Source organism: Colossoma macropomum, unplaced genomic scaffold (genome assembly GCF_904425465.1).
Source record: "Colossoma macropomum unplaced genomic scaffold, Colossoma_macropomum, whole genome shotgun sequence".
NCBI lineage: Eukaryota > Metazoa > Chordata > Actinopteri > Characiformes > Serrasalmidae > Colossoma > Colossoma macropomum.
The window spans coordinates 22779838-22798591 of NW_023494799.1; the positions used below are offsets into that span (position 1 = coordinate 22779838).

At 37.8% G+C, this 18754-nt stretch overlaps 1 protein-coding gene across 1 annotated transcript in view; it reads left to right on the forward strand.

Annotated features, from left to right (window-relative positions):
- Window positions 1–18754, forward strand: part of LOC118818609 (ADAMTS-like protein 1) — a 61612-nt gene that overhangs the window by 28222 nt on the left and 14636 nt on the right. Inside the window, exons 7-12 of the mRNA XM_036585859.1 lie at window positions 2978–3105; window positions 3611–3739; window positions 10367–10549; window positions 14642–14749; window positions 16896–17108; window positions 18174–18357. Of these exons, the coding sequence (XP_036441752.1) occupies window positions 2978–3105; window positions 3611–3739; window positions 10367–10549; window positions 14642–14749; window positions 16896–17108; window positions 18174–18357 (945 nt within the window). The remainder of the gene's footprint in view (window positions 1–2977; window positions 3106–3610; window positions 3740–10366; window positions 10550–14641; window positions 14750–16895; window positions 17109–18173; window positions 18358–18754) is intronic.

Sequence of the window (18754 nt, forward strand, 5' to 3'; positions counted from 1 at the left end):
GGACACTGGTCCCCGGAAATATGGAATGAAGTGAAGTGAAATATAGAGAAAAAAGAGGTGACAAAGTGTGGAATATGGAGAGGTTAATGACACGCTGTGCATCTGAAGAGGTGTAAAGAAGATGGAGGAGGAGATACTGAAAAACACACCAGAGGTTACACTGAGTTTAATAATATAGAGCTAAAGAGAAAAGAGCCTGATATTAATTCATCACAGCAGGAGCCAGAACAGGAGAGAGAGAGAGAGAGAGAGAGAGAGAAAGAAAGAAGAGAGAAAAGGGGAGAAAGAGAGAAAGAAAAGAAGAGAGAAAGAAAGAAGAGAGAAAAGGAGAGAGAAAAGGGAGAGAGAGAGGGAGAGAGGAAGAGAGCAAGAAAATAAGAGAAAAGAAGAGAGAGAAAAAGGAGGAAGAGCGACAGAGAGTGGAAAGCAAGAAGAAGATGGAGAGAAATAGGAAAAAAGAAAAGAAGCAGAAGGTGACAAAGTGCAAGACATAAAAGAGAAAAGACAAAGAGAGAACACAAGGGAGAAAGAGAGGAAAGCAAAAGAGAGGACAGAGAGAGACAGATAGAGAGGGGAAGGAGGAGAGAGAGAGAGAGCGAGCGAGCGAGTTGTATTTTATGGTCCTCTGTGGTGTAGTAACCTCTTAGTCGTCTCCCACAGAAACACGGCCCACGTTAAAATGTGAACTCCACACACTCCAAAACACACACACACACACACACACACACCTCATCAAAAGCCGTCATATATGAACCCACCAATAAAAAAGAGCGATTAATAATCCTGACATTGAGTCTTTTGTATATAAATGATAGAACAGGGTCTGAGAGTATTAAAGGCCATTTACCTGCAAGTCTGCTTTAAAGGACACTTCCACCAATTTTTCTAAATTTCAGCATACTTAATTTATTAAGATATAAGTCATTTAGAGTGGTTTGGTGTGAAATGCTCCATTCTAGAGAAATTTACTGAGTCAGAATTGTTCACAGTGGTGGTGATAGGAACCAGATGTCCACCACTAAAAGCTCCCTCACAGGAAGTTATTGTATGAAATGGTTATGAATTCACTGCCTGATGACTGAGACATTGTTTTACAATAGTTTTGAGATAAAGTTTGACTTTTTAACATCCTTTCATGGTGGAGGGATACGTGCAGGGTGTTGTGAGGCAAAATAGTCCCCAAAGAAGACATATTATTTCAGATTTTCCACTATTTTCACCATCATTGTTTCTTTAAATATGGTTCTATATAGCATTAAAAAGGGTTCTTCTTTTGTATGATGTCAAACTAGGAGCAATAGAAGAACCCTTTGTGGTGCTATATAAAACCATATACAGCACAGTCTCCATCAATCTGAAGAATGATTTCACCATGCAAAGAACCATTTAATATTTATATACACCATTTAATATTTATATACACTCTTAAAAATGTTTTAAAGTGTTCTTTAGTAAAGACAGTGGGTCTATATGGAACCATGAGCACTCACAGAACCATTTGCAAGGTAAAGGGTTTTGTGCGTCATAAAATAGTTCTTAAGATTGATGGAGAAAGTTGTATTGTTACACAATAGCAGAACCCTTTTTTGGTGTTTTATACCATATACAACCAACATATTGTCACAAAGAACTATTTAAGCATGCAGTTCTAAATGGAACTGTTGCCTGTATTAAAGAACCTTTGAAGAACCATCTTTAAGAGCATAGAACTCATGGTTCTAAATAGAACTGTTGCCTTTACTGATGAACCCTTGAAGAACCATCTTTAAGAGGGTAGAGCTTGTGGTTCTAAATAGATCTGTTGCCTTTGTTAAAGAACCCACAAAGAACCATCCTTAAGGGTGTAAAACTCATGGTTCCGAATAGAACTGTTGCCTTTACTGAAGAACCCTTGAAGAACCACCTTTAAGAGTGTAGAACTCATGGTTCTAAATAGAACTGTTGTCTTTACTAAATAACCCTTGAAGAATAATCTTTAAGGGTGCAGAAGTCATGGTTCTAAGCAAAACTGTTGCCTTTACTAAAGACCCCTTGAAGAACCATCTTTAAGAGTGTAGAACTCATGGTTCTCAATAGAGTCATTGCCTTTACTGATGAACCCTTGAAGAACCATCTTTAAGAGTGTAGAGCCCATGGTTCTAAATAGAACTGTTGCCTTTACTGATGAACCCTTGAAGAACCATCTTTAAGAGGGTAGAGCTTGTGGTTCTAAATAGATCTGTTGCCTTTGTTAAATAACCCACGAAGAACCATCCTTAAGGGTGTAAAACTCATGGTTCCAAATAGAACTGTTGCCTTTACTAAAGAACCCTTGAAGAACCATCTTTAAGAGTGTAGAACGCATGGTTCTAAATAGAACTGTTGCCTTTACTAAATAACCCTTGAAGAACCATCTTTAAGGGTGCAGAACTCATAGTTCTTGTTAAAGAACTCTTGAAGAACCATCTTTAAGAGTGTAGAACTCATGGTTCTTATTAAAGAACCCTTGAAGAACCATCTTTTTTAACTGTGAAAAGCCCCTGGCGACTCTGGCATGACGCTGCCACTCTAACCTGGTCCACAAACACCTTCAGAGCCCGTATCTCCCTGCTTGTGCGCCCGGATCGCTCTGGGGAGATCAGGTGGAAGAAGGAACCAAAAATAGAGGAGCGAGGCGGCCGAGGGAGGAGAGTTATGATTGATGTGCAGGAAATGAGAGATTTTAACACTTCATTCCTCGCTGTTCCTGCAGTGCAGCGTTTGATTAGGATAGATGGCGCGTGTGTTTTTATTGAACAGTGCGCAGGGATGCTCTGATTTCAGCGCTCTAATACGAGCCGCGCTTCACTGTTGATGTAACCCTGCCTCAGCCTGGCTTAAGTGAATTTGGGCCTAATTGTTTAATGTGCCATGCGTGGATGTGGAAATCGCACGCTGCAATCCGATCGCGTGAGCCGGATTCTGCGGCTGATTTGATGTCTCTTGTATCTTGTCCCAGGGGGTGGTGGGATAGCTTTGGAGGACTGCACATCGCCAACCCCGGCGCCAGAGACGCTGGAATCTACAGGTGCACGGCCAGCAACGAAATGGGATCCGACTCTGAAACGACGCAAGTGCTTTTGGCTGGTGAGTGATGCACTCAACTCAACTCAGCCTGACTCCACTCAACTCAACTAATAATGCTGTACATAGAGGGCTGTATATTGTATATATATCATTATCGTGATACATTATGTCTCGATATGCTTTTCTGAGCATATCGTGGATATTAACAGTACTTAAAGAACACTGACTGACTACATGTTTTATATAACAAAAGGGCATAATTAGTCCTGTTTAATTGTAATTAGTGCAGCGAAGTGTGTGAAGTATTGATCACAAATCACTATATTTATAGTTTTTTTTATAGTATTTACATATTACATTAAATGTGGCATTCTTAGTTCTGCTTTTCTTTTAGTTCCAACTTATATCTCACAAAAACTAAATATTGTGATACATATGTCTTGTGAAAAAATATTATGATTATTATATGATTATTTTTGCTATATTGCTATTATATATATATATATATATATATATATAATAAAAAAAAGTGGAAAAGTGGCATAATGTTTTGTTTTTTGTACAGAACCACCTGCTATCATGGCATCTTCAAGGAACGTGTCAGATCTCCGCAGTGCCAGTCTGAGGGTGCCAGTAGGGAGCAGAATCAGTGTCCGTTTAGGTGCCAACCTCACTCTTGACTGCCCTGTAACAGGTCAGTGATATATGGCACTTACAAAACTACCACATACAAACAGACTCTCTCACTGCCAACCATCGTTATCCACTAATCAAAACCCCTCTCCTGTAGCTCCTCCTTGCTTATGTACGTTTAGAGACTGTAGCTCATCTGTTGATGCACAGTTTGTTTTAGTCGTCCTCTGGTCCTTCGTCAGTGGTCCATTTCTGACCACAGAGCCGCTATTGTCTGGACATTTTAGGGTGTTGGTCCACTATCAACCTAGCAGTGATGCTGATGTGTGTAAAACCCCCAGAGAATGGACCCCCACTCAAATCATAACTGGACAACAGCAATCCTGTAGTCAGAAACAGACCAATGATGGAAGGTGTAGAGGGGGCTCATAAACTGTACAGTAAAAGAGGGACTACAATCTGGAACTGTACACCTGCATAACAGGGTGTTCCTAAAAAGTGGCCAATGAGTGGTGCACAAGGCAGGTGTTTCTAATAAAGTGGCCAGTGATTGTGAGAAGAAATGTTTCTAATAAAGTGGCCGATTAGTGGAACTACAAGGTTGGTGTTTCTAACAAAGTGGCCAGTGAGTAGGGGTAGAAGGGAGGTGTTTCTAATAAAATGACCACTTAGTGGAACTACAAGGTTGGTGTTTCTAATAAAGTGGCCAGTTAAAGGAACCACAAGGTTGGTGTTTCTAATAAAGTGGCCAGTGAGTGGGAGTAGAAGGGAGTTTTCAGTTGGGCAAATTTTGAAGGACATATTTTTCAAAGACTGTTTTTATCAAGATCCTTTCCCTGTCAGTGTTGCTCAATAGAGAATTACTATAAAACCCAAAACAATAAAGTTCTTCATGAACAGCCAGCAGGCCCGTTTTAAAAGTCATTGTGCCAAAGTGGTGGTTTTGTCCTTTTGAAAAAATGGAAAATGTCCACATTCCACTGTTACTTTTCCTCATCACTCCAAAAACAGCAAAACCCTGCTCCAATCCCTCTCTCACTCCCTGTACACACTACAAACATATTGTTTGAGTGAGACGATGTAGCGTAGTGTTTGTTTACGTATCCCATGCTCCATAGCTTCCATCCACAGGCTGAAGTGCAGGGGTGGGGTGGGGGGCAGCAAACGATTTGGCCAACTGGGGAGAATCGGTGTGTAAAGTCAACAGGCGACCCTCTTCTACAGGATTTATACCTGTTCCTCATCATTTACAACTGTTAATCTACTGTAGCCGAGCAGAGCTCCTGCTGTTGGATTGAACAGTAAGGTTTTGTGGGGGCCAAATCATGTGATTACATCTTTATCATGACTATCATTTTGTAGTCTCAGGTTTTATAGCTCTTGGAAAAGTTATTAGTTATTATACAAGAAACATTATTGTTATTTTACTGTACTATTTTTTGTTAGACTAATTTATATACATCCACCTATTCAGTCTGTAGCAGTTTAGCCCCGCCCATTCACACTGAGTGTTTCAGCTCAGAGTGTTTTTTAAAGAGGAACAACACATGCCAGCCAATCAGAACAGAGCTTATTTACATATATCAGTCTTAAAGGCACAGTAAATAAAACATCCTGTTTAAATAAAGAGGGATAAAGAGAGGTTGGACAGTGGTCAAATTCAAATGAATTATGACTATTTTTGGAACATAAATGCACCAAATATAAGTGGAAAAAATAAAATACAAGAAAAATGTAGGATATGGGCCCTTTAAATGTGATTAATAATGAGTTATGCTGTTAGTTACCTTCAATAATATTGCGACTGTTTATTTTCTGGAGTCTGAGAAGGTTTATAAACTTTAATCCTTAGACGTCTGGGGTTATTACTGTCATTCTGCTGTACTATTTAAATGTAATTACACAAAAGCATAAGTAATTTCATAGTTACGAAATATATTAAATTCACATTCTGGCATCCCAGCAGGTCAACAGTGTCTCTCATAATTAGTTCACTTGTATAAGCTCCAAGTTTTTAAATCACTTATCATTCTAATAATTGTTAACAATAAATTACAGTGCAGACTGAAGTGCTATAAACTAGACACTAAAACATAATTTGATAGTTTTTTGAAAATATATAGAAATAAAATATTTTGGGAACAGCAATAAGCTATGATATGATAAAATAGTAAATATTGTTTTAATAATAAACTATATACATCTGTGTATGTAAGGTTCATCACAAGATTACTGTTTGATAAGTGAGATTTGTTCACTGCTTTTTTTGAGTATGAGGCATTCTGGATATTAATTTTTATCTGAATGATGTACAGTTTTCTAAATCATTGTGGAATGATCAACAACAGAAAACAGGTATTCAGACTCTTTTGTTTTATGTTGTGTAATATATATCCAGTGCATATATCCACTTTAAATGTACGTGCATAATGTCTTTTCACTTTGTACTTAAAGATATGAACAAAAAGTATGTATTCATAAGCATAAACAAAGACATGTTTAAAAATGAAATTGGTAGTGAAAAAGTATTCAGGCACTATATTAAAATATACATATGTGCAAAAGTTAAAAATAAAAAATAAATCTACATAGTAATGCTGCAGAAATAAAAATTAAAAAAAAAAAATGTTCATCATATTGTCCTTATAAAATTTGATTAAGAAGATTTAATGCAACAAGTAGCAAGCATGTTGAAGGTGAAGGAGCTCCTTAAAGTTCTAAGGGAGAACATTATTGAACAACACTTGAATAGGAAAATCTACAGAGCCACAACAACGACCTTAAACATCCCTGTTAGTGCAAGTGTTTCTGCAATAAGAAACTCGAAAGTTGATGGAACCCCAACTTGTCGCGCCTGGACAGGTGCATTGTGCAGGATTTCTAATGATAAGACATGCTTTATGCAAATGAGGGCAAATTGGGGTGTGTCCATTGCATGATATGTGAATAAAGTACTCATGCACATGCACTTGTTTTCATGCACCAAAGCTGATTCATCAATTGCGCCCAAATAACCCCTTGTTTCATTGTTGCACAACAGTTTCCCAAATCAAACGTGAAGTTTGTACATCATTCAGTGCACAGCTTTGATGAATAAGGGTCATTATGTGTGTAAATGTGAAATGGATATATGCTCTGGAAGTGTATTAAATATGAAAAACAAAAGTGTCTGAATACTTGTCTCCCTTCACTGTATGATGTATCATCACCTCTTCATTACAGTAAAAGTAAAGCAGCTTACTCTCCTCCACAGTCTACATGTGTAATTACTGTAGCTGTTGGAATAACAGTAGAGCCTGTTTACAGATGCTCTAGTTTGTCCTCTAGCGCCCCCTTCAGTAGTAAGTGGTTTAACATCCACAGTACTGTCAGAATGCAGTGTGTTGTCTGGGTGTTGTCTTTCGCATTTGCGTTCATGAGTTGATGTTTCTGGCCTTAGGGTTAAAGCAATGCTATATCATTCATGACCCTTCAGGTGCAGCGTTCAGATTTGTTCCTGCTAGAGAAACGGCCTTTTTCTACTGATCTTTGGCTAGAATTGACCCAAGGTCAGCCCCAGACATCAGCTGCCGTCTGGAGAGCTTGTTAAACGTTTTCATCGCCTCAGACGAAGGACACCTGTTGTTGCAGCAGGTTTGGCCTGGAGCACAAAGCACCGCTCGTGGCCTTTTCATCAGCCCCTTATTCTCCTGGAAGAGGCGAGAGTGCGATGGAGGAATGAAAGAGAGAAACACTGCATCCAGTCAGCTTTATGAAAGCGAAGAAAGTGGCAGGGCAGATGAAAGATGGATGATGGGTAGAGCTGTAAGGAGGCACTAGATTTTCGTCATTAAAAAAACTCTATTGCTGCCATTTTATGTTAACGTCATTTCGTCAGTACTGGTGCTCCATTTATGTTTATATTTCAAGAAAATTCAGACTTTTATTTTGTCTCACAAACTACCTTTTTGACCAAACACATGAACATGAACATACTTCACACATCTGTGACCTTTCATTGGTACTCTGATGAAATAATAATAGCAATAATGAGCTTTTCCATAGCCATGTGAAGGCATGCTCACTCAGAAACATCGCAACAGTTGCAAATGTTGTACACTGTTAGAAATAAAGGTTCTATGAAGGTACATTTTTGTTCATCAGGGTACAAACAATGTAAAAGTAGTTTTAAGGTCCAGTTGTGTACCTTAAATATGTTTTTCCAGGTGAAAATACGTATTTGTACCTTTTCATAACCTAATGTTTTAAAACAGAACAATAAAATAAAAAGCCTGGAGACGAGACGGGGTGTGTGGAGTCAACTTAGAAAACATAAATTCAATGGATTACGGAACAGTTATGTTCCCTGACTAAAGGTACTGAGATGTAGACTGTCACAGTTCAGTACCTTTTTTTTTTGAGCATGTATGCCTTTTGACTGGTGCTGCCAATATAATAATAATAATAATAATAATAATAATAATAATAATAATAATAATAATAATAATACATGACATTTGTATAGTGCTTTTCTAGGACCCAAAGATGCTTACAGATTACAGTTAGTGGCACAAGAAACAAATACGTAACAATATACAAACAGATGACACAGCAGAGACAGAGATAAATATTCACAGCACAGATGATGACCTAACATGAGCTATAGTAGTTTAGGAAAGGGGAAGATTATATGCAAGGCAGAACAGATGTGTTTTAAGGTTGGATTTAAATGAGGACAGAGAATTAGACGGCTGAATATGAGAAGGGAGAGAGTTCCAGAGGAGCGGAGATTCTGGTTCCAAAACAAAAGCCGTTTTGTGAGTGAGCTTTACACACAGAAGAAATTCCTCTGCTATATGATAATAAAGTTAGCATTTCGCACCATCAGCACAGCTTTTATTGTGTTAAATGGGATTTTTTATTACAATTTATATGTAATACCATAAAATGTTTTGGATTGAAAGTCGTCATTTACCATTTCCTCCTCTATCAGTGTAGATATTGTAAATGTTACAATAGCACCTCCTTTTGGTGTGAGATGAAACATCTGATTTTAATACCATCTCTAAACCGAATTGTGACTTAATGAGTGTGCTGAAGTTTTGCGTGTGTGTTAATGTCTTACCTGTTTGGTCGCCCGGCCTCGCGTCTTTACCTAAGCTTCAAAACGCCTGCCCGCTTTTTTGCCCTCTCCACGTTTGTATCCAATGCAACTCAGCAATATGTCAGTCCTAATGTCTCCCTGCTGTAAAATAGTAGCCAATAAAGCACAGACTGCAGGCCATGTGCAACTCATTACAGCAGACAGGAGCGTCCCGGGGGAGCAGGCTGGAGCGAGGCAATTTGCATTCATTATACCCATTTGTACCAGTAATTTGTGGCAGTCTGCCGGCCTCTCGCTAGTGTGCCCTACCAATCACCATTTTCTACGTTTTCCTAAATGACAATAAGCCTTGAAGTTGATGTTTGACTCTCGCCAGCTGATGGTTAACGTTTGTGGCGATTGCTGGTCCTAAATGTGCTCTGTTTTTCCACATTCTGACCTGAGTTAAGATGCTCCACATGCGATTCTGTTCAATTCAGTTTGATTTAGTTTAATTAATTTTAGTTCAGCTTGATTCTCTTTGATTCAGTTTAGTTCAGCTTGATTCTCTTTGATTCAGTTTAGTTCAGCTTGATTCTCTTTGATTCAGTTTAGTTCAGCTTGAGTTGATTCACTTTGATACAGTTCAAGTTAGTTCAGCTTGATTCACTTTGCTTCAGTTCAGTTCAGTTTGATTAATTTAATTCAGTTAAGTTTAGTTTGGTTCTATTCAGTTAAATTTAGTTTCATTTAGTTTGATTCAGTACAATTCATTTTGAGTTGAATTCAGTTTGAGTTCAAATCAGTTTGCATCTGTTCAATTCATTTATTTGGCTCAACCCAGTTTCATTTAGTTAGAATCAGTTCATTTCAGTTTAATTCAGTTTAATTTAGTTTAATTAAGTTTGATTCAGTTGACTTCAGATTGGTTCAGTTCAGATCCGTTCAGTTAAATAAAGTTAATTTCAGTTCAGTTTCATTCAATTTGATTCATTTTAATTTGGTTCAGTTTAATTCAATTAAATTCATTTCATCTTTAGTGCCATAACAGAAAAAACAGTAGCCTTTCCTTATGTTGTTTTTCTAATATGGCTGTAAAGTGAAATTTAGTGATTTAGTTTGAGGCGAATCAAAGTGAATTGAAGGTTTTGAACCTTCTGCCTTTGATTTGGAAATAAACTGAGCTTTGAATAACTGCATCATTGAATGTAGCCAGTGGGTGTAAAAATGCTTGTATGTTTTGCTCTAAAGTTGGAACTGTATCAATTTTGGAATGTTAGAATTCATTACAACAATATTCAGTAAAATGTGTGGCCAATTTTTCATTTCATTTTTGCTCAAAATGAAATTCAAAGCACATTCAAGCCTAAAAATAAAAATGTTGGCATATAGTTTGTATTGCGTACATTCCATGACTGTGTAAATACTCTCTTAAGTCATATTTGTGTCATCATTCAGTCATTATTCAGTATCATTTTGAATTGTGCCAAAACAAGCAAATCTCATTGAATTAATTTAATGATGAATTGAATCATTTTCAAAAGAACCAAATCATTCCAAGGTCCAATTTATATCTGTACTGCAGTCAGACTGACTGAGAGTGATTTGTCTGTGTTGTGTGATCAGGTGTTCCTCAGCCGTCAGTGAGCTGGCACCGGTTGGAGGGTTCTCTGAGCTCCGGCGCTGTCTCACTCCCAAACGCCTCCCTGCTGCTCCAAAACCTCACGCTGCAGGACGACGGCACCTACACCTGCATGGCAGCGAATCCCATTGGCAAAGCAGCGTCTTCCAGCATCATCCATGTGACGGGTGAGTTTCAGTGAGTGCAGAGTTGTTGCTCCCCCCTCACTCTACCCCATTACGCTAGTAAAATGAAGACATGAAAAATATTGGGAAAAAAAAACAGCCGTCCTTTTGATGAACAGCAGTGTGGGTGGCCATAGCTAAATGTTTTCGTAGTAGTGACATCACAACCATGAATAATTAAAAGTAGACTATTTTTATGGCTTAGTTGGCATAGATGGACCATATGGACCTGGGGTGAATGGGTCATTCTCCATTTGGAGTGGGAAACCATGTCACAAAGGTTGCAGGGCTTAAAAAGATGCCTAAAATATTCGTCACAGCTCTAAAAGTTGGTATATACATTTACACAGTTGACCTAAGATTAAATAATACTTTTCCTTTATGATTTCTCTGATTTTTCTTTTTTTCCTGCTTCATAGTCGCTCTGCATCAGTAAAACAACTCATCACAGAACCAATTTTCATCATTTGAGAAACAATTTTTAATATAAAACAATATTTTTAGGTTTAACTTAGGAATTTATATAAAACAGATTCATGTTTACTTTTTATATCATTAACGTTATTCTACATTTAAAAAATATGTATTTTATTTAAGAAATTCATTTGTCACATTTTTACATTTTAACACAGTATTTTCAGCTCTATTAAACTGCCTCTTTGGGTCGAGGCTCATCAGAGAGGAAGCATCTCAAGGCATGAGAAGGCGAGTCACACTTGCTCACTATTTTTCATCAATTCATTAATAATTTTGTTCATCAGGCAGCTCATAACTTCTATGTGTCACGGGTGTTATGTGCTGTAATGGCTGAGTAATTAAAATTTTGTCAAAATAATGCCAAATATCATTTTTATTACTGATTTTAAATAGTTGCACAAGGTCACCTGACCACCAATGAGTCAGCCAATTTACAAAATCCTCAGTTTTAACCAGAATGTCACTGGAGTCACAGTCACTGGTGTTACACCATATTCATATAACACCAGTGACTATAAAATGTGTTTGGAATTAAGCTCTCATTTTTGTATATATGATAATAGGAGATGTTAATGGACGTATTAAGATTTTTTAGTTTTGGGATGATTTTTTAAAAATGTAACCACCTGAATTCCCACTCCAAATGGAGAATGACTTGAATGGTTCATTTAAGGATGTACCCTCTATCTGCAGGCCTCCTATTGGCTGGGGATTTGAAATTAATATAATCAAATAAAATATTTTTCCCATAACTCTTCAGATGAATGAGGACACTGTTGACTCTGTTGTGACTATGTTGAGCTGCTAGTGAGCAATCAGGGGTGAAAGGCAAGAGCTGTGAAAAACAATTCACACCTCTCCACAGTAATAGCGATAAAACAGGCAGCTGCAGTTTCCTTCTCTTTAAAGCTGCCACATTAAAAAGGGGTTAACAGTTAAACATTGGAACAGTAGGGCATGTCATTCAGTTCACCTCATGGCAGGGATCCTCCTCTCTTTAAAGAGTTTCTGCTGTAAATGAGTCATTGCTCCTCAGGCTTGCTTGCCTTTCCTTCAGTGTGAGCCAGATTTGTGAAGAGCTAGATGCTGGAAATAGTAAGACATGTGACGCTGAGAAATATAGTGCGTGTAAAGTCAGGGCGCAGTTAAAAGCTGGCTTGCCTGAGACCTGCAGGGGTGGTAAGATCCATCTAAGCTGATGAATAAGAATAAAAGATGTTATGGAAGGGATCCATCTTGGCATGGTTTATATATTAGTGGCTGGAGTGAAGAACTGGGGTCGTTTCTGGTAAAAGTCATGCATTACCCACCACTGTCACATAAGTGGTTTATTAGTACTGATGTCCTGGATGAGCTCACTGAGGGGCAGTTTTCATTTCTACAATGCTAGATATCTAACAGGACACTGGTCATCAGATCTACACTCTTCTAGGGTTCTTTAGTAAAGGGAATGGTTTTGTTTATAACCCTGAGTTCTATATAGAACCATTTGCAGGCTTAAATGGGTTTTTGCATGGTGAAATGTTCTTTAGATTGATGGAGAATGTGTTGTATATGGTTCTATATATAACTTTTTTGAAAATGGTTCTATATAGCACCTACAAGGGTTACAAGCTTGACATTGTAACACTAGCAGAACCCTTTTTTGTTGCCGCATAGAACCATTTTCAAAAAGATCCATAAATCTGAAGAACCACTGCACCATGCAAAGAGCCATTTAAGCATGCCAAAGGTTCTATATAGCACTCATAAATAGAACTGTCAGCTTTAATAAAGAACCCTTGAAGAACCGTATTTTTGTAGAAGTGTAGAAGATCTTTAAAAAATTTGTCTGTTATTATATATGATTTAATATCAGTGCAGCAATGTTTTCATTCTTGGTACAACACTTGTAACTTTTCTAGCACCAGTGCTACCTGCTCAAAAAGTTTACATACAGCCCTGTTAGTCAAGTCAAGTGAAGAGGTTTTTATTGTCATTCCATCTATGTAGAAGTACACAGTGGAGTGAAATCATGTTCCTCCAAGGAACAACACGGTGCAACATGGAACAAAATAGACAGCACAAAGTGCAAACGTGCAGACATAAGCAAAAATTAATTAGACAACAACACTAGTAAACAATACAATAAATAAGATAAATAAAACAGACATTAGACACAGTAAACAGACAGGACAGTGCAGCATCGACACAGCACTCATTTCTGAGCATGAGGTAGTGAGAATAAGGTGCAAAGATTATTTAACATGCTGTGATCTGTGAGTAAATGCAGTCAGATTATAACATACGTGAGCACAACAGTTCCTGAGGTTATTTTGTGTTTTTTGGTGTACTGGTCCTTCGGCAGTTTGGGTATAACTGTTGCAAGAAAACAGAAAGATGCACAGATGCAAAGAGAGATGTGTAGCTTGGGATGAATGTACCTGATCATGGTGGAATGATGGGTGTTTTGTAGGCTTGTCAATGGGCAACAGTAGCAGCATCATGTACTGTGTGATATACTGTCTATAGCTGCGTTCCAAAGTCTAGGCTGCAACCGAGGAAGGGCGGGCCCTCGGTAGGTTTGTCCTATGAAGACTCCTCCTTGGTAGCCTATTGGTCACACCAGTGGAACAGTCCTAACGAGCCTGCGTGATGTCACTAGAAAGGTCCTGCCTCTTGTAAAAGCAGCACAAAACTCGCAAGGGAACTGGTGAGAGAAGATGGAGTCCATTGCATTGTGTTTGTTGCTTTTTTATTTCTTCTTAGAAATGGAGGAGATGTTATGTAGTACGATAAACTACATACATACAAATACTTCTAAATAAAATATGATATACAGACGATATATGATATATGAATGAATGCTTTAATTAGTCAATCATTTAACACTTTATAAGGTAACGAAGACGAATTCAAGGATGTGAGCAACTTACATTTTAAAGCTCTGCTCCAGCTTCATTTTCCGCCATTTTTGCTATTTTTTTTTTCCTTTCGTGTGCAGAGAACTGTGGGTAACTGAAGGCCTGGAAGGATACATCTGTTGCGTCCTTGAAATCACACAGAACGTAGGCTGCATTTCTAGGCTGTATATGAAGTGTCCTTCACTTTGGAACGGCCTTCTATGACGTAGCGGCTGAGAAATGCAGCCTAGACTTTGGAACGCAGCTTATGTTAGTACACTTTCAGAAAAAACGGTACTAAACTGTCACTGGGCCAGTACCCCTCTTGTCACTGGGGTGGTACACTCAAAGGTGCATCTCATACCTTTAGTCAGGAAACATAATTGTACCATAATCCATTGAAATTCTATTTTCTAAGTTGTACTGACTCCACACACCCCCTCTCGTCTCCAGGCTTTTTATTATTTTACTGTTCTGTTTCAAAACATAAGATTATGAAAAGATACAAATATGTACTTTTCACCTGGAAAACGTATTTAAGGTGCATAATTGGACCTTAAAACCACTGTTGTACCTTTGAGGGAACATTTACATTGTTTGTACCTTGATGAATGACAAAATGTACCTTCACAGAACCTTTATTACTAAAAGTGTATATATTAATATTATTGTCACACTAATATGTTTGGTATATTTGGAAAGTATCATGACATTGAATTTAATCTGTACCATCCAGCACTCACAACATCTTCAGAGCAGAAGGAGGTGAACAGGAAGCGAGTGGTGATGGCGTCTCGGATCGGCACTGTCATCACCGTCGCACCGGGGGATATTCTGAGAATAGGTAAAGCACTCTTTCTGACAGCTGTTAATGTCTCAGAAGATGCTGGTTCCTCCAACTGTAAGATGTGTTTGTTAGGAAAATTGGATTGTAAAATGATTTAGATTTTTTATAATTCTATTGTCTTACTTGCTAATTCAAATAAAGTGTGTATGCCTGTATGTGTGCTCCAGATTACTCAGTGGATTATCATTAGTATTAGGTTTAGGTTTTGGGTTTGGGTTGAGGCTAAAGTTAGGGTTAGAGTGAATGTTAAGTTTAGAGAAAATGTTTACATTTACACTGCAAAAAAATGGGATCTTGGCATATGAAATAATCATACCCCTTAAGAATCTCAGGCTTATTACATACTAAGGCATTTAGTAACTACAGGGACTTCAATACAACCCGGCTGAGCTATTCTTAGGTTATAGAAGTGTGTAATAGAACTTGGGCCTTCCGGTGGGCCCTGGCCATGTAAGGGGTTAAGTCTAGTCAAAAAATCTCATATTTCTCCTTTTGAGATTTTTGCAGGCTTTATTATTAAGAAAAATTCTCTCACTATTTTGGCAGATCATTTTGCTTATTTAAAAAAAAAAAATACTTGAAACCAGCAAAATGATCTGCCAATATAATGAAATGATTTAGTTAATGAGATATTCCCACAACCATCCCATGAAAAATATTGGATATTTAGAGTACATTTAAGAATATTTCAGGTTATCATTTTTGTAGTGCAGAAGTTGTAGTTACTCACAATAACAAAAGCGTGGTCATTTTATATTAGTGATTTCTTACTAATAGTTCATTGACACAAGTGGAGAAATTGTGTGCAGTTCAGATTCTAAACCTTCAATTAATACCATATTAGTGTTTGTAAGTAGGTGATATTTTATTAGGATTTGAATTTTAAGAAAAAATATTGTTGTATGTGCTGTTTTTTTATGGAAAGAAAATTTTTGCCAAGTTAGATCCAGGTTTCAACCTGTTAATACAAAATATTGAATAAATGTAAATACAATTCTTTGCTTAACTCACAGTGTAATTGAATATAAAATAAAAATATATTAGAATAGCGTAGCAAAAACAAAAGTGGGGAACCCTCAGAGCCTTCAGAGAGGGCCTAATGATTTCTGTGACACGTCTGCAATGTTTAGTTCATTATTTTTAGTATAGTTTCATTATCCTTGCTGTATTTAAACCCCAAGTATTGTAACACTCTAATTTCATTTTTAGGGATTACATTTTGAAACAACCAACGGAACATGGTCCAATTAGGATTGTTTTCTCTGTGGTATCTAAAAAAAACATCTGGAAGTCTTAGATACATCATTTACAGCAAGTATGAGTGGTTGCCTGACCAATGCAATTACTGAGTTCACTGTAAAACTGATACATATAAAGTTAAATATATGTTAATATGTTTGCAACAAGCTTCAGTTAAAACATGGAATGTCTTTTATCTTTTTAAGTGTCAGATGTTGATGTTTATTGTAAAACAGCCAAAAACTGTTCATGTAATGGCTTGTTAGCTCAGCACTAACATACTACTAAAATCCCATAGGGGAGCTAGTGAAAATTAGCATTGTTATAGTGATGTTTTTCGTAGTTTTCTCCTTTTTGGTCCAAACTGAAGGCCTAGTTCTAAAGACTACAGCACATCAGACAGCGTCACTTAGCATCCCTTGCTGATGCTGATAAAAGCTGACAAATTTAAGGCTCCCATTCATTTTTACACTTTACTTATATAAATTGAAGGAAATAAAACTTTCAACATCATTTATCACGCTTGGCATCAATTTACTACCCCTTCACAAATTCACTGTTGTGGAGCTGAAAGATACAAGGTGATAAAAAGACTAGACTGTAATGTTAGCTGGTGTAACAGACTATTAGCATTTCTCAGTTTATCTAAAAGACTGACTGCTGTGATGCACTGAGAAATTGAACAGTGCTCCTTTAGAAACAATGGTTTACCATTTTTGGATGCTATGAAGTGCATCCGGTGTGCGTAGCCTTCGCCCCAGCAAAACAACATTAGTATCTCCAGGTTAACATCTGTTTAGTCGAATTTCAGTATCTACAAAACGTACAGCAGACCATCAAAGAAAACTGTTACTGAGTTTCTGGGACCCCCCGCCAACCCCCGGTCTCCTCTTTTTTCCTGCAGGCTGTCCTGTCGTCCCCAGCCACAGGAGGCCTATTAAGTGGACGTTTCAGAACCAAACCCTGAAGCAGGCAGCAGGCCTGCACTACCGCACACTGGTCAGCGGCCGCGTCCTGGAGATCAACACACTGACCGGCAGGTTTGAAGGACAATACGGGTGCCAAACACACACCAGTGACCAGCTCATCTCTGCCTGGATTCGGGTTCTCTCACAAGGTCAGCGAGGGTGGATTTGCAGGTGTTAAAAGATATTCAAATGGTCCAAGTCCATACAGTCCTGTTTGAACTCATCTGGGTTGTGATACATCCATGTTCCATAGCACACATTGTGTGGAATTATGCAGTTACCATAAATCAAATTGTGGTTGTGATGTCACAGAATAAAACAATATTTTATGGTAGACTCTTTAAATGAGCACCTCTTTTTCTTGATGCACCTTTGCATACTATTGACACGCTCAGTAGCACTTAAGCATCAACATTTTGATCAAAACTTCTTAAAGATTATGAAAAATATCTTTCAATCAGGTAGGTCCAAACATTGGATTGTACTATGATCAAAAATGTAAAGTTCTACACACTGCTGTCACCTTCTCTACAGCTAATGCCAGCAGTACCAATCTCTGATGACGTTTAAGTCAACATAAGTAATATAATATAATATTTTTAAGTAGGACTGTATGAGACATTATGAAGTTAGCATGTGAATCATCACTGAGAATTGACCTTTTGCCTCATAGCAAATCCTATTGTACAAACAACTATTATAATTATATTGTACAGCACTGTGCAAAAGTCAGAGACCCTTCATTTATTTATTTAAGTTTCAGTCAAAACAGCCATTAAGTACAAATTATTCATTTAACAACGAAATATAATATTACATTTCTTTCAATGTTCAGTGTTACTTTTATTCCAGCTTCCATTCTTTTCAGGAGACTCACTTTCAGTTTCTCAAAGAAATCTGCAGACACACCTCCAAAGTTCAGTCTTAGAAGTTGGTCTCAAAGCTTTAAGTGCTGTTTATCTGATGGGGGCAGTTTTGGTGTCTACCAGGTCTTCCAGGTGGATGTTAGGAGCCCCATTTTCTGTCCAGCTTTTAATGAAAACTCTCCTCCTTATTAGAGTGAATTATCTCATATCTAATCTTCTCAGAAATCTGTATAGCTTAATGACCGTTTTGACTGGAAATTTAATGAATGAAAGATGGAGTATATAGGTTTACTGACTGTATATCAGTACTGAATAGTGTTGAATAGCGTGTTGATGTTGTGTATGCAGAGTTTGAGTGGCGTTTAGGTGAGTGGAGTGTGTGTAGTGCGAGCTGTGGAAACAGAGGCTCTCAGGTCAGAAAGACTTGGTGTGTTGGTGCTGATGGTCAGGAAACACATCTGTCCTCCTGCCACAATCGTCCCAGACCGGTGTCCCGCCCACGGCCGTGCAACCTCCACCACTGCCCCCCCAGGTAAACTCCACACTTTAAAACCTACTGCCTGGATCTCAGTTCTAGATTAATTCAGAGCTGATTAAATTTTACCAAGGAGGTTGTTTAGTGTAATGTGCTAGAATTAATTGTCTGATTTGCTGGGGATGAATTACTGGTGTAATTTTCCCACATGATCTCATAAAGTCTGGATTGAACAATCAAAAGCCAGATTTCATATCAGTGTTACACTAGAAGACACATTCAATAACAATAACAACACACTTCACAGCCGTATCTAGCGGAATTCATTATTCCATTAGTGTGAGGTGGATTGAAACACAACTGCCAGCTTCTGTTACAGATGACCATTGGCTCCATAATTATTACTGTCAGACTGTAAAAACTATACACACTGCAGATTCATACTGGATCAAAA